This window comes from Prionailurus bengalensis, chromosome E1 (assembly GCF_016509475.1).
Source record: "Prionailurus bengalensis isolate Pbe53 chromosome E1, Fcat_Pben_1.1_paternal_pri, whole genome shotgun sequence".
In the NCBI taxonomy this organism is placed as follows: Eukaryota; Metazoa; Chordata; class Mammalia; order Carnivora; family Felidae; genus Prionailurus; species Prionailurus bengalensis.
In genome coordinates, this window is record NC_057347.1 from 11,100,850 (window position 1) to 11,116,171 (window position 15,322).

The 15,322-nt window shown below is 59.6% G+C and overlaps 1 protein-coding gene across 2 annotated transcripts; it reads left to right on the forward strand.

The window, feature by feature from the left end:
• The first annotated feature begins 336 nt into the window (after positions 1–336).
• Positions 337–15,184, forward strand: FLII (FLII actin remodeling protein). 2 transcript variants are annotated; one of them, XM_043583298.1, is made up of 30 exons: positions 337–545; positions 2,226–2,336; positions 2,650–2,721; positions 3,918–3,998; positions 4,297–4,382; positions 4,506–4,667; positions 4,962–5,065; positions 6,859–7,034; positions 7,129–7,286; positions 8,116–8,200; positions 8,613–8,760; positions 8,934–9,067; positions 9,266–9,478; positions 9,765–9,944; positions 10,586–10,668; positions 10,802–10,876; positions 11,117–11,200; positions 11,317–11,488; positions 12,035–12,139; positions 12,230–12,421; positions 12,611–12,799; positions 12,920–13,059; positions 13,155–13,401; positions 13,547–13,701; positions 13,817–13,877; positions 13,963–14,091; positions 14,175–14,281; positions 14,375–14,480; positions 14,602–14,667; positions 14,752–15,184. In XM_043583298.1, the coding sequence occupies exons 1-30, from the start codon at positions 483–485 to the stop codon at positions 14,884–14,886; spliced, it is 3,819 nt and encodes a 1,272-aa protein (XP_043439233.1). In that variant the 5' UTR covers positions 337–482; the 3' UTR covers positions 14,887–15,184. The 2 variants fall into 2 exon arrangements, with proteins under 2 accessions (XP_043439233.1, XP_043439232.1); XM_043583297.1 differs by having other exon boundaries at positions 342–545; positions 8,931–9,067.
• Positions 15,185–15,322: the final 138 nt, after the last annotated feature.

Sequence of the window (15,322 nt, forward strand, 5' to 3'; positions counted from 1 at the left end):
ATTGGTCGCCATGCAGGGCCCAGTGCGGGGATAGAAGCTCCCAGGTCTCTGCGTCCCTGGGGCCTCGGTCTATAATCTCTCCAGAGGTCATGGCCAACACCAGCTGATGCAGCAGCCCAGGGGACAGTGCCTGGACCTGCAGGGCCTGTGACACCCCTCCCCCCACCATAGGTCGCTGGAATTTAGCCTGGGGGTTATGAAGCCTTCGGGAGCACAGGGGGAGCCCGGACTTTTCGAGGCCTCTCGGGTCAGCGAACAGACGGGGAAACTGAGGCCCAGAGAGGTCTAACGCAGAGTGGGCGGGCCCGGCGCTTCCCCGCGGCGCGCCGCGTGCGCGGGCAGGCGAGGGGCGCGGCCCGGGCTCCGCCTGCCCGCGGGCCCGGGCGGGGGCGGGTTAAAAGGGCGGAGCCAGCGTTGGCCCAGCCCGCGGCTCGCCCCGCTGCCCCCCGCGCCCGGTACGGCCCCGCAGCAAGAGCGGCGCCATGGAGGCCACCGGGGTGCTGCCGTTCGTGCGCGGCGTGGACCTCAGCGGCAATGACTTCAAGGTGAGCTGGCCGGGCGTGGGGCCGGGCCTCCCTCCAGGCCGTCTCTTCCGCCCGGGCCCGCGCCGGTCTCTGCTTCCTGTCCCGCCCGCCTCCGGGCCCCGCGCCGCCCAGGACTGAGGACGGCCCGGGGTGGGGCTCTCCCCGGGGCTCGGGACCTTGCCGGGAACGGACCCCCGACGCCTCAGCTCAGGGCCCGCACGGGAAGAGCGAGGCCGGCCTGGGCCTGACGGACGCTTGGGGGCGGAGTCACGCCGGGGAGTGGTCTGGGGGCCCCCACCCCGCGTCCCAGACCGGGCGTCTGGGCCCCGCCAGGGCCGGAGAGTGGTCTGGGGGGCCGCGAGCCTCCGCTCCCGCCTCCCCGGCCCTCCTTCCCCGCCCCTCTGAGGTCATACGCCCAAGCCAGGCCCTGACTCATGGCCGGCTACCGGCTGTCGGCTGGCTGTCGGGGGCGGGTCTGGAGCACACTCATCACTGCCCTGTCCCTGCCACCGCCACCCCATCCTGTGTGGTCTTGGGCAAGTCACTTCCCCTCTCAGAGTCTGGGTTTTGTCATCCGGTGAAGGGACTGTAATGTAGAGGCATGGATTAGTTGGTGTGGAGACTGTCAGGCTGATGTGCAAGGCCTTGGGGTGGCTGCTGTCTGAGCAGCTGCTGGACTGGTAGACTAGGGCCTCAAGGAACTGGAGCCCAGCCTTCCAGCCAGTTGGTGGGTGAGGGGGTTCTAGAGGGTCAAGAATGAGGTGGGCAGTGCTGGTAACCAGAGGAGTGGAAGGAAGAGCTGGCCCAGCACAGGAGGGGTCAGTGAGCAAGCAGCTGAGGCTGGGGTCAGTGTCGTGTCAGCCTGGGTCTTCAGCATTGGGGGGGCCTAGGGTTTGACTAAGGTTGGGTTAGACCAGGGCTGAGGAGGCTGGCAGGTCCTTCCTGCATTTACCCACATGTGCACACGCTTTTGACCCAGGGCCCAGGCGGCCACACCACTTTCCTCCGTCCCCATCCCTACCATCCTCACCTGAGGTCTCCATTGTCCTCTCCAGACTGGGAGAGTCTGAGTCACCAACTGAGAATGTGGCTCTAGGGGAATGGGGACACCAGCCGAGGGCGCTGAAGGCACGTGATGCCTCAGACTGCCTGCCATAAGGGCTAGGGGTACTGAGGCAGGCATTCGAATGTGGGGAACGAAGACATGAACAAGGCCTTGCACAGGGGGTTGGACCTTGGCAATGGCTTGTATGCCGATGGCAGGTTGGGGCACAGTCAGGGCCTTGTTGGAGCCTTAGGAGTCCCCCCATCTCTGGAGGCCTAGGTAGGGCCTGGAATGGCAGGCACAGGCATTTGAGCCAAGTTAACCACACAACTGAGCACTGGGTTGTCCCCTGGAACAAGCCAGTTCCGTCCTGGCCCTTTGAGGGCTCAGAATCCAACAAGAGATCTTAGACCAATAGCCATCCTGATAATTAGTCGGTCCTAACACTTTTATCATGAGGAGCTCTTATTAGCCCTGTTACATTGATGGGGAAGTTGAGGCACAGAGTGGCAAAGTGACTTGTCCAGGGTCACACAGCTGGTGAGAGGTGGCTCTGTTGCTCTCCCAAGGCTCCCATGCAAACGGGGGGACACAGAGGGTGGTGGAGCAGGGGCACCCGTCATCCCAATCAGTCTCACCATGACACATACCCCCAGGGCGGCTACTTCCCTGAGAATGTCAAGGCCATGACCAGTCTGCGATGGCTGAAGCTGAACCGCACGGGCCTCTGCTACCTCCCAGAGGAGTTGGCAGCCCTGCAGAAGCTGGTAAGGGGCTCTGGGCAGTCAGGGAGGGTCCCTGTGGATTGGGCTGGGCCAGGCGGGCAAGCCTGCACAGAAGGCAGTTGACATAGAGGAAGATGCTGACAGCCATGAGATGGAGTGAGCACCCTGTCCTGGGAGGTATGCAAGAAAAGGCCACCGTGGGAGGGAGGGAGGGTGGGAGGCTGCAAGAGGTGGGCTGAGCGTGTGTGGCTGAGGGCCCCCTGGATGGTACAAGGTTCTGGTGGCAGTAGGGGACTCTGTAGACACCTTACCCACACTGCTGAGCCTGAGCCTCTGCTCCCCCGTCCTGGCCCAGGAGCACTTGTCTGTGAGTCACAACAACCTGACCACGCTTCACGGGGACCTGTCCAGCCTGCCGTCACTGAGGGTGAGTGCTGCCAGAGGCCATTGAGTTTGGGGGCTGGGGCCAGAGTCCAGCCAGTGGCGTGAGGGCAGGGCCAGACCCCAGGCTGGACCAGCACCTCTGCCCATCCTGTGTCAGACTCGGGGACCTGTTCCTAAAGGGGAAAGGACGTCGTAATCCGCTGCATTAAGTAATGCGTGGGGGGGAAATATGTAAAACACCCAAACTCCCACCCATTTTAGACAAATACAGTGAGAACAGTTGACAGCAGCCAAGCACTGTTCCAATTCTTCCCTATGGGTTTTTTTTCATATCGTCCTGACCTTCGCCAAGTTCACAGATGCAGACACTTGGCCACAGAGCCAGGTCACTTGCCCGAGGCTGAGGTCACTTGTCCAGGCAGGGGGAGAGCTGGGGTAGAGTGCGGTTTGGTCAGAGCGGTCCTCTCGCCCCTCTGCTCTCCGTGGAGCCTCTGATGTCCCAGAACATCAGGTCCCCAGCCAGACCCTTCGGGCCTCGGTGAGGGTTTTTTCTGTCCAAGGCCAGAGCCCTGAGCTGTTAAGAGCCCAGCCTCTGGACTTGGGCTGCCTGAGTTCTAATCTGGGCCCTGCCACTTCCTGGCTGCATGACTTTGGACGAGGCCCCTTCCATGTCTGGGGAGGGTTCCGTGGGTGACGCTGGGAAGGGGCAGTGTGGTGCTGCACAGACACGGAGGCTGAAGGAGAATTGGTCGCAGCCGGGTTGTGGTGTCGCGGCACAGTTCTCTGGCCTGTTCTCTCTCCCCCTCAGACTTTCTGCATGTCTGTAGATGAGGTTTCAGCCCCAAGAGGAGGAAAACAGACTTGCTGTCAGTCCACACTCTGATTTCTCTTTGGTCCAGCCCCCTTCCTCTGCCCTAGACCCTCTGCCTCAGAGCTACGCATTTATCTCGCCCTCTGGACTTGGGAAGAAGAGGGATTGTTCAGTCAAAAGGGTTCCTTGAGCATGCTGTACTGGGCTCAGGGCACATTCGAGCTGGGCTTTGAGGCGTGCATAGGAGCTCATCAAGGGGGGGCTAGGAAGAGCTCTCCAGGTAGAGGGACTATGAGCAAAAGTCAGGGTGGGACGGCACTTGAGCCTGGCCTCTGGTGGGTTTCCTGGGGAGGTGTCCTTCCCTGATCTCTCTGCTGCTTCCTGGGGGTGGAAGCCGGGAGTCATGGACTCTCATGGTGTATCCCCAGGCCATCGTGGCTCGAGCCAACAGCCTGAAGAATTCCGGAGTCCCCGATGACATCTTCAAGCTGGATGATCTCTCGGTTCTGGTCAGTGGCTACCCACCCACCTGGCGCCTGTGTTGGCCCACCAGTCAGTTCTCCTCTATTAGAGTGGTCTCCTCAGCTGCTGTTATACCGTTCTATAGATGGAGAAACTGAGGCTTTAGAGCGCCTTGCCTGAGCTCATTCACGGAGTCAGATCCCTAACCTGGGCACCCTTCCTCTCGGGGTTCTGACTGTCTGCCTTTGGCCCCGAAAGCTCCTCAGCCACTCCTTCCTCAGTCCCCCACCTGACCCCCAAGGCTGGCCCGAACACCCCTGACCTGGCCTCGCCCGTTCTACACAGGACTTGAGCTACAACCAGCTGACGGAATGCCCACGGGAGCTGGAGAACGCCAAGAACATGCTGGTGCTGAACCTCAGCCATAACAGGTGCCTGTCGGCTGGGGTGGGGGGCAGAGTCTGGGGGGGACTGCAACACGGGGTTGCATCCATCCAGGAGGGGCACATCTGGCCCTGACGGCCCCTCCCTGCCCCACCCCCACCCCCCCGCAGCATCGACACCATCCCCAACCAGCTCTTCATCAACCTCACCGACCTGCTGTACCTGGACCTCAGTGAGAACCGTCTAGAAAGCTTGCCCCCACAGATGCGCCGCCTGGTGCACCTGCAGACGCTGGTGCTCAACGGGAACCCGCTGCTGCACGCACAGCTCCGGTGGGCGCCTCCTCAGACCACGCCCCACCCCCGAACCCACCCTGGGGAATCTGGCCTTGTCCCTCAACTCCCCAGTAGCCCTGGCCCTTCCTGCTTCGGGCCCCCACCACATCCCTGCCCCTCCTGTGTGGGCTGGGCCCCTCAGGCCCCATCTTTCCTAAGTATCAGGTCCTACCTCAGTCCTGAGTCCTGTCTACCCCACCCTACAGCCGCCCTTGACCTTGTCTTCTGAGACCCTCTCAGCCCCGTGCGCTTGGGCCTGCCCCCGGCCTGACCACCCACGTCTCCCTGCAGGCAGCTCCCAGCTCTGACGGCCCTGCAGACCCTGCACCTGAGGAACACCCAGCGCACCCAGAGCAACCTCCCCACCAGCCTGGAGGGCCTGAGCAACCTCGCAGGTTGGCGGTCCCTGGGTGATCTCGGTCTCTGGTCCCCTCGGGTCCCTTGCTTCCTTGCTCCCTTATGGAGGAAGGGATAGATCCTGCTTGTCTGCCCACCTGCCAGAGGGCAAAGGACGCGGTTATGTTAATGAGTTGTTCTTTCCTTCCCGTGACAGCTAGTGGTAACACCAAATTATGAGCACTGGCTTTTTTTTTTTTTTTCTTTTAATTTACATCCAAGTTAGCTAGCTTATAGTGCAACAGTGATTTCAGGAGTAGATTCCTTAGTGCCCTTTACCCATTGAGCCCATCCCCCTCCCACAACCTCCCCAGTAACCCTCTGTTTGTTCTCTGTATGTAAGAGTCTCTTATGTTTTGTTCCCCTCCCTGTTTTTATATTATTTTTCCTTCCCTTTCCTTATGTTCATCTGTTTTGTTTCTTAAAAGTCCTCATATGAGTGAAGTCCCATGATATTTGTCTTTCTCCGACTAATTTCGCTTAGCAAAATACCCTCTAGTTCCATCCACGTAGTTGCAAATGGCAGGATTTCATTCTTTTTGATTGCCGAGTAATGCTCCATTCTATATATATACCATGTCTTCTTTATCCATTCATCCATCAGTGGACATTTGGGCTCTTTCCATACTTTGGCTATTGTCGATAGCGCTGCTGTAAACATCGGGGTGCATGTGTCCCTTTGAATCAGCATTTTTGTACCCTTTGGATAAATACCTAGTAGTGCATTTGCTGGGTCACAGGTAGTTCTATTTTTAGTTTTTTGACGAACCTCCATACTGTTTTCCAGAGTGGCCCCACCAGTTCTCATTCCCACCAGCAATGCAGAAGAGATCCTCTCTCTCCCCGCATCCTCGCCAACATCTGTTGTTGCCTGAGTTGTTAATGTTTGCCATTCTGACAGGTGTGAGGTGGTATCTCAGTGTGGTTTTGATTTGTATTTCCCTGATGACGAGCGATGTTGAGCATTTTTTCATGTGTCAGTTGGCCATCTGGATGTCTTTGGAGAAGTGTCTATTCATGTCTTTTGCCCATTTCTTTGCTGGGCTATTTGTTTTTTGGGTGTTGAGTTTGAGAAGTTCTTTATAGATTTTGGATACTAACCCTTTATCTGATAAGCCATTTGCAAATATCTTCTCCCGTCCCATCAGTTGCCTTTTAGTTTTGCTGATTGTTTCCTTCTCTGTGCAGAAGCTTTTTATCTTGATGTGGTCCCAATAGTTCAGTTTTGCTTTTGTTTCCCTTGCCTCCGGAGGGAGTAAGGGAGTAAGAAGTTGCTGTGGCCAAGGTCAAAGAGGTTGTTGCCTGTTTTCTCCTCGAGCATTTCGATGGCTTCCTGTCTTACGTTTAGGTCTCTCATCCATTTTGGGTTTATTTTTGTGTGTGGTGTTAAGAAAGTGGTCCAGGTTCATTCTCCTGCGTGTTGCTGTCCAGTTTTCCCGACGCCACTTGCTGAAGAGACTGTCTTTATTCCATTGGATATTCTTTCCTGCTTTGTCAACTATCCATTGGATATTAGTCGGCCATACATTTGTGGGTCCATTTTTGGGTTCTCTGTTCTGTTCCATTGATCTGAGTGTCTGTTTTTGTGCCAGTAACAAGCACTGGCTTTATGGCTAGACTCAGCAGTATGAGGAAGTCTTTCCAAATGGAGAAACTGAGGCTCAGAGAGATTAAGTCACTGGCTTCAGGCCGCAGAGCCTGGAGGCAGTGGAGGTGGGGCTCACATTAGGGCTGGCTGCCCCTGGAACGGGCTGCGGGGGCCCCAGCTGATGCACCCCACTCCACACCCCAGACGTGGACCTTTCCTGCAACGACCTGACGCGGGTGCCCGAGTGCCTGTACACCCTCCCCAGCCTGCGCCGCCTCAACCTCAGCAGCAACCAGATCTCGGAGCTGTCCCTGTGCATTGACCAGTGGGTGCACGTGGAGACCTTGAACCTGTCCCGCAACCAGCTGACCTCACTGCCCGTACGTCTGGGCCTAGGGTGGGGAGAGGGAAGGCTGCCGAGCCGCCCTGGCTCCTGCCCCTGACTCCCGCCCCCCGCCCGTGTCTCCCCTCTAGTCAGCCATCTGCAAACTGACCAAGCTGAAGAAGCTGTACCTGAACTCCAACAAGCTGGATTTCGATGGGCTGCCCTCGGGCATCGGCAAGCTGGCCAACCTAGAGGAGTTCATGGCTGCCAACAACAACCTGGAGCTGATCCCTGAAAGCCTCTGCAGGTGCCGGGGCGAGTGGGGGCGGGGAGACTTATGGCACAGAAAACCCCAGATTCGTAGTCAGAACCGCCCCCCTGCAATCTCTGCCCATCATGCAACATGGATGGGTTAACTTGGCTTTGTGGGTCAAGACCCACGTCCTGTGCCAGCGTGAGTTTGGGACACAGCGCCATGTCTGTCTCCTTCTGGAGGTCACTGTGTCCACTGGCATGGCCTCCTCAACACTCTGAGAAGTCCTTCAGGCAGAGAACAGAGGACCCCTCAGCGGCTTCCAAGCTAATTTGAGGACGGAGTATGGTTTTTTGTTTTTTTTTTTAAAGTATATTTGTTTATTTTTCAAGAGAGAGGAAGAGAGCACAAGTAGGGGAGAGCGCAGAGAGGGAGACAGAATCCCAAACAGGTCCCGTGCTGTCAGTGTGGAGCCTGATGTGGGGCTCCGTCTCACAAACCGTGAGGTCATGACCTGAGCTAAAATCAAGAGCCAGACGCTTCACCGACTGAGCCACCCACGCGTCCCCAAGAATGATCTTTAGTGTCCTGTTGGTCACGTGCAGGAGCCTTTAACTCTGCAGAGGGCCTCTTTGAAAACTGCTGTTGCGTAGAAGCCACTAGAAGATCTCCCCAGTCACGTAGCTTGAGGAGACTCCAGTCCCGCTTGCGTTAGCCTTTCCTGCCTCTCTTGGCCTCTTTAAACCCAGTGGTTTCGTAACTAGCTGGGCTACTCAGTTCCTCTGGTCTTACCCGGCTCCCCATCTCTGGGTCCTGGAAGTTTCCCTGCCTCCCCCGCAACCTCATCTGTCACCTCCCTGAGGCTCCGGCTCTATCCTCACAGGTGCACAAAGCTGAGGAAACTCGTCCTGAACAAGAACCGCCTGGTGACCCTCCCAGAGGCCATCCACTTCTTGACGGAGATCGAGGTCTGGGCAGGCCGGGGCCAGTGCCAAGAGGGGCCTGATGGGGAGGGCGGAGGTGCAGACAGACACCCCCTCAGGAAAGAGCGCACAAAGCAGTGTCACTGGGGTGGGGACACCCAGCAGAGGCCCCCTGGAGTGGCGGCAGGGCCACAGTTGGGAGAAGGTGAACCGCATCCCCGTGTCCGTCCCGTGCTTGATGGCAGCGTTTTAGCCCCGTGACCAGCCTGCAAGGTCCCGTTTCACAGATGGGAAAGCCAAAGCCCACGAGGGGCGGCCGCAGAGCTGGGATGAGAAAGAACCCCAGCCCCCGCCCTGGACCTCTCAGCACTAGCGGCTGCCGAGAGCGACAGACGGGGGTGGGTGTGACGGGGCGGTGGATCTCAGGCCCACCACCTCTGCTCACCCCGCGAGGCAGGTCCTGGACGTGCGGGAGAACCCCAGCCTGGTCATGCCTCCCAAGCCCGCTGACCGTGCTGCCGAGTGGTACAACATCGACTTCTCGCTGCAGAACCAGCTGCGGCTGGCAGGTGCCTCCCCTGCCACGGTGGCTGCGGCAGCAGCTGGTAAGCAGAGGAGGTCGGGCTGGTCTGGGAGCCGGGGGCGTGCTTCTGCCGGCCTCAGCTTATCCATCTGTACATTGGGTGGGACACACATAGCTTCTGGATCCTGGGAGATGGGGTTGGCCCCTGGTTGGCTCGTGCCCGAGGGCCCAGCTATTTACTCCTCCCCTAAGCAGTAAGTGGGCCCAAGGACCCCCTGGCTCGCAAGATGCGGCTGCGGAGGCGCAAGGACTCAGCCCAGGATGACCAGGCTAAGCAGGTGCTGAAGGGCATGTCGGATGTGGCCCAGGAGAAGAACAAAAAGCAGGAGGTAAGCCAGGTCAGGGGCTGGGAGGGGACAGGTGTCCCTGGGCTCTTCTTAAGACAGACTGTGTGACCCAGGCCAAGAGGGAGAGTGGGTCCTGGGTAGAGAGGACAACCCATGCAAAGGCCCTGAGGTGGGTAGCAAATAGAGATCTGCCTGAGTGACTGTGACGAGGCAAGCCATGCCTTGTGACTGTGACCCCAGGAAAGTACTGACACGCGAGCCCCTGGGGGCAAGGCACGGCGCTGGGACCAGAGCCTGGAGAAGCCGCGCCTTGACTACTCTGAGTTCTTCACGGAAGACGTGGGCCAGCTGCCTGGCCTGACCATCTGGCAGATCGAGAACTTCGTGCCTGTGCTGGTGGAGGAAGCCTTCCATGGCAAGTTCTATGAGGCTGACTGCTACATTGTACTCAAGGTGAGAGTTGGGCGTGTTGTTGGGGGCTAGGACCCCCCCAGTAACCTTATCTTAGATGGCTCAGGGCCCCCAGCTCCACAGTTTTGTTCCTTGAGGCAAGGTGGGAGGGGGAGGGCTTTGCAGAGGAGGTGGGGTGGGGATGTCCTAGGCAGAGGTGTGACAGCCTAGCCCACCGTGGGACTGGGGAGTCTGTGGCCGTTAGAGTGGCCTTTGGGGGGTGAGCTGGGAAGCCAGGACGCCTTGGCCAGGGCTGACATGGCCTATGCTGCCCGCCACCCCCCACCAGACCTTTCTGGATGACAGTGGCTCACTGAACTGGGAGATCTACTACTGGATAGGCGGGGAGTCCACGCTGGACAAGAAGGCCTGCTCTGCCATCCATGCTGTGAACCTGCGTAACTATCTTGGTGCCGAGTGTCGCACTGTGCGGGAGGAGATGGGCGATGAGAGCGAGGAGTTCCTGCAGGTGCCAGCCAGCCAGAGGGCGGGGCCTTGGGTGGGGTGGGACCGGGAAGTGGGCGCGGCCAAAGGCTGAGGGTGGGCCAAGACCTCTGGCTCACACTGCCGACCCAGAGGTGTTAGGGGTGGAGACCTAAGGCAGTCAGGGAACTGGGTGAGGCCAGTGGTGGGGAGCCTGGGCCGGTGGCCAAGAGAGAGCTGGGGAGCTGGGACCAATAGCGCCAAGGAGGCGGGGCCACGCGCAGGACCCTGAGTCAGAGAGCAGGGTTAGCAAGCTGTGCTGTCCTTTCGGCCAGCTGGCTACGTGGAGATGCCCAGACACACGACGCTTTACTCTGTCTTCCATGAACCTGCTTGGTCCTGTGCCCTGACACGCGCGTATCTAGACATGCTGTGTGCGGCTAAACCTTAACAAGAGTGAACGCACCACGAACACATAGTTTTGTAGCTGGTAACATTGAAATAACGAGTTTACGGTTATAGACACAGATCTTGTTCTTCTTTGTTGTTGTTTTGTTGAACTTCATCATGGATCTGTGGCACTTGATGCAGGGTCAGGCAACTCTGCCCCCCTGACAGGAGGTATTTGAAGGGGGGCCGGGGGGGGGGGTAGCTCAGTGACAAGAGACCACACCCTCACACACACAGGTGTTTGACAACGACATCTCCTACATTGAGGGAGGAACAGCCAGTGGCTTCTACACTGTGGAGGACACACACTACGTCACCAGGTGAGGGGGTGTGTGGGTAGGTGGCACTAACCTGGACTCAGCTGGGAAGGGTTGGGGGAGAGGGTGTTAGGGCTAAATCGGCCCCTTCGTGTCCCTACCTCCCACCCCCTGGTCACTCTCGCTCTGCTGCCAGGATGTACCGTGTGTATGGGAAAAAGAACATCAAGTTGGAACCTGTACCTCTCAAGGGGGCCTCCCTGGACCCAAGGTAGGCCCCCATGACCTGAGGTGGGAGTGCTTGAGCCCAGACCTCCTCCCCACTAGTGGGGGGCAGATTTGGGTTTTAGAAGAAGAAGCCTTCCAGCAATCCTTTTGACCCCTGTCTTACCGAGTTTCGTGGTACCCACAAGGGGGATAAACCCCATAAGGAGGGATTGGGGCCGGGTCTAGGGCATGAGGGCAGTTGCTGCCCACGTCTAGCACCGCCCCTTCTGCCCCTCCCATCCAGGTTTGTTTTCCTGCTGGATCGAGGGCTGGACATTTACGTGTGGCGGGGGGCCCAGGCCACACTGAGTAGCACCACCAAGGCCAGGTACGAGGACTATGCCCTGCTGGGACATGGTGGGGTGTCTTCTGCAAAGACCGACTGCCACCTCTAAGAAGGGGCACAGGACTCACCAAGGGCTTTGCACGCCACTCCCCCTCCAGGCTCTTTGCAGAGAAAATTAACAAGAACGAGCGAAAAGGGAAGGCAGAGATCACACTGCTGGTACAAGGTCAGGAGTCCCCAGAGTTCTGGGAGGCGCTGGGCGGGGAGCCCTCTGAGATCAAGAAGCATGTGCCTGATGACTTCTGGCCACCTCAGCCCAAGCTGTATAAGGTGAGCTGTGGTGCTGGGTGCAGGGCTGGCCTGACTTCCTGAGCCTCGCACCACTGTGGTGGCTGTGGACTTGGGTGGGGAGAGGGTGCCACCTTCTGGACAGGAAATAGCCAGAGCAAAGGTCTAGAGGCTCTGAGTGAGGCCGTGAGAGACAGTGTTAGGGTGTGTGTTTCCAGGAAGGTGGGGCTAGAGAGAGAGGCTGCAAAGTGCCTGGCTTCCAGGGCTGAGAACCTGGCCTTAATTGTGCAGGTGACGGGAAGCCCGTGGGGGTTTTGCAAGCAAGAAAAGGACGAGTTAGAAGATTAGAAAAGACAGTAAGGACCTGGAGAGGGTTGGCAGGGAAAGCACCATTTAAAAGCCCTTCCACTGATAGAATGCCCTTAAAACACTGGTGGAGGGAGGAAACTAAGGTCCAAAGAGGAGCAGGCGATGGTCCTGAGCACCCACAACAGGGCAGAGGCCAGATTCCAAAGCAGAGGGCTGCTGGTGGGTTGGGCTCCTTCCCCCAGACCCTTCCCTGCCACGCCCACCTCTTCATCCTGCCAGGTGGGCTTGGGCCTGGGCTATCTGGAGCTGCCACAGATCAACTACAAGCTCTCTGTGGAACATAAGACACGTCCCAAGGTGGAACTGATGCCGAGGATGCGGCTGGTAAGACACACAGAGGGAGGAGGGCGAGGGAGCCAGGACCCCTCCGTGGTGGTGGGGCATCAGCATTGACCTCCAGCCTTTGCCCCGCAGCTGCAGAGCCTGCTGGACACGCGCTGCGTGTACATCCTGGACTGTTGGTCCGACGTGTTCATCTGGCTGGGCCGCAAGTCCCCGCGCCTGGTGCGCGCCGCCGCCCTCAAGCTGGGCCAGGAGCTGTGCGGGATGTTGCACAGGCCGCGGCACGCCACCGTCAGCCGCAGCCTGGAGGGCACGGAGGCGCAGGTGCGTGTGTGCCTCTCGGGGGCGGCCTCTTACCAGCTATCCTGCCGGGCCCCGCCCCTCCGGCCACCAGGCCCCGCCTTCATTTCTAGACCACACCCCGCTTTTCCGGACCCCGCCCCCAATTCACCCGACCTCTGCCTTAACCGCAACAGACCCCCACTCCAGCTGGTGTTGTCATCCCTTTGGCAGGTGTTCAAGGCCAAGTTCAAGAACTGGGACGACGTGTTGACAGTGGACTACACGCGCAACGCAGAGGCCGTGCTGCAGGGCCCGGGACTCACCGGGAAAGTGAAGCGCGACGCAGAGAAGAAAGAGCAGATGAAGGCTGACCTCACTGCGCTGTTCCTGCCCAGGCAGCCGCCCATGGCACTGGCGGAGGTGGGGGCGGGGCCCCGGGGGCGGGCCGGGGGGTGGGGGTGGGGGGGAAGGACTAGGACCTGCCCTGCCCGGTGGTGACTGGCGGCCGTGGCCTGCCCGTGGCCTGCCCGTGGCCTGCAGGCCGAGCAGCTGATGGAGGAGTGGAACGAGGACCTGGACGGCATGGAGGGTTTTGTGCTCGAGGGCAAGAAGTTCGCGAGGCTGCCGGAGGAGGAGTTTGGCCACTTCTACACGCAGGACTGCTACGTCTTCCTCTGCAGGTGCCAACGCGGCGCGCCTCCGTTGCCCGGCCCCTCCCCTGGGGCTAGGGGCCTCCAGCCCCCGCTCACTGCTCTCTGACCCCCCCACCCCCCAGGTACTGGGTCCCCGTGGAGTACGAGGAGGAGGAGGAGAAGAAGGAAGAGAAGGAGGAGGAGAAAGCAGGGGCGGAGGGCAAAGAAGGCGAGGAAGCAGCAGCTGAGGCAGAGGAGAAGCAGCCGGAGGAGGACTTCCAGTGCATCGTGTACTTCTGGCAGGGCCGGGAAGCCTCCAACATGGGCTGGCTCACCTTCACCTTCAGCCTGCAGAAGAAGTTCGAGAGCCTCTTCCCCGGCAAGCTAGAGGTAGGTCTGTCACGCCCACCCCAGCTCCAGCCACCGCCACCCCCCCCCCCCCACCTCCTGAGAGGGACTCAGACCCAGGGGAGGCTTGGCTTGAGGGGCAGGGCGGGGGTCCAAGGAGCTGTCCTTAACATCTCCACACCCCCAGGTGGTCCGCATGACACAGCAGCAGGAGAACCCCAAGTTCCTGTCCCATTTCAAGAGAAAGTTCATCATCCACCGCGGCAAGAGGAAGGCGGCTCAGGGTGCCCTGCAGCCCAGCCTCTACCAGATTCGCACCAATGGCAGCGCCCTCTGCACCCGGTGCCTGACCTGGGCAGGGGGAGGGGGGCGCAGGGGGTGGGACTGGGAGCATATGGTGGGCAGAGGGGGGTCAGTGGCCAGCAGCACCTCCCTGCTGACCTCTCCCACTCCCCAGGTGCATCCAGATCAACACAGACTCCAGCCTCCTCAACTCCGAGTTCTGCTTTATCCTCAAGGTGGGCTGTGGGTGCAGCCAGCACTGTGGCTCAGGGTGGTGGGTTGTAGGCGGCACCTGACTTGAACCCCCTGCACGCTCCCCAGGTTCCCTTTGAGAGTGAGGACAACCAGGGCATCGTGTACGCGTGGGTGGGCCGGGCTGCGGACCCGGACGAGGCCAAGCTTGCGGAAGATATCCTGAACACCATGTTTGATGCCTCCTATAGCAAGCAGGTGACCAGGGCGGGTGGCAGGTGGGCAGGCAGTCGTGTGAGGGCCGACAGGGGACCTGGGCCAGACAGACGCTTTCCCCACAGGTCATCAACGAAGGTGAGGAGCCCGAGAACTTTTTTTGGGTGGGCATCGGGGCACAGAAGCCTTATGACGGTGACGCCGAATACATGAAGCACACTCGGCTCTTCCGGTGAGGCCAGAGCCCATACCTCTCCCCGCGCTCCCTCCTCAGTCCTGGCAGGCTCCTGCGACCCTCAGCCTCTCCCTGACCCTTGACTTCCAGGTGCTCCAATGAGAAGGGCTACTTCGCCGTGACCGAGAAGTGCTCTGATTTCTGCCAAGATGACCTGGCGGATGATGATATCATGCTGCTAGACAATGGCCAAGAAGTGAGCCCCCTGCCCCCCCGCCCATTCAAGGGGCCTACCCGCTGGTAGATGGGAACCCGGGGCGGGAATGGGGGGGGTACCCTCAGGTCCCGTGAGACCACCTGTCCTGCTGTCCCCACAGGTCTATATGTGGGTGGGGACCCAGACGAGCCAGGTGGAGATCAAGCTGAGTCTGAAGGCCTGCCAGGTGAGTCGGTGGTGGGGAGGGCCGGGGCTGGGCCCGGCGGTCCCGGTGCACCGCCCAAGACTCACGCCTTCTCCTGTCGGTCAGGTGTACATCCAGCACATGCGATCCAAGGAGCACGAGAAGACCCGCCGCCTGCGCCTGGTCCGTAAGGGCAACGAGCAGCACGCCTTCACTCGCTGCTTCCACGCCTGGAGCACCTTCCGCGAGGCCCTGGCCTAGGGCGGCCATCACCCGCCTGCAGTGCCCCCGCTGCGACCCCACGCCAGGGCGGGGAAGGGCCTCTGTCCATCCACTGCCTGCCAGCAGAGGCGGCCCCTGCTCCAGCCACCACCCCCAGCGCCACAGTCCCCAGCGCCACAGTCCCAGCAGCACCGACGGGGAGACCCTGACCGGTGCCCTCAGGCGTCTGGACACCTGGAGTCCCTGCCTCCTGAGCTCCTGTGTGACACCTCCTCCCCACCAGGGATAAAGCAGATGTGGCTGCCTTTTAAGAGATATTAAATGCTTTTATTTTCAATATTAAAAATCAGTATTTTTAATATTAAAACAGCGCTAATTTTAACAAAATGACAGGAAAAAAACCCCAAGGTACAATCTACAGGGATATCCATCCTGACCGACCTCCCCGCCCCCCACCCTCGTACACACACACGCA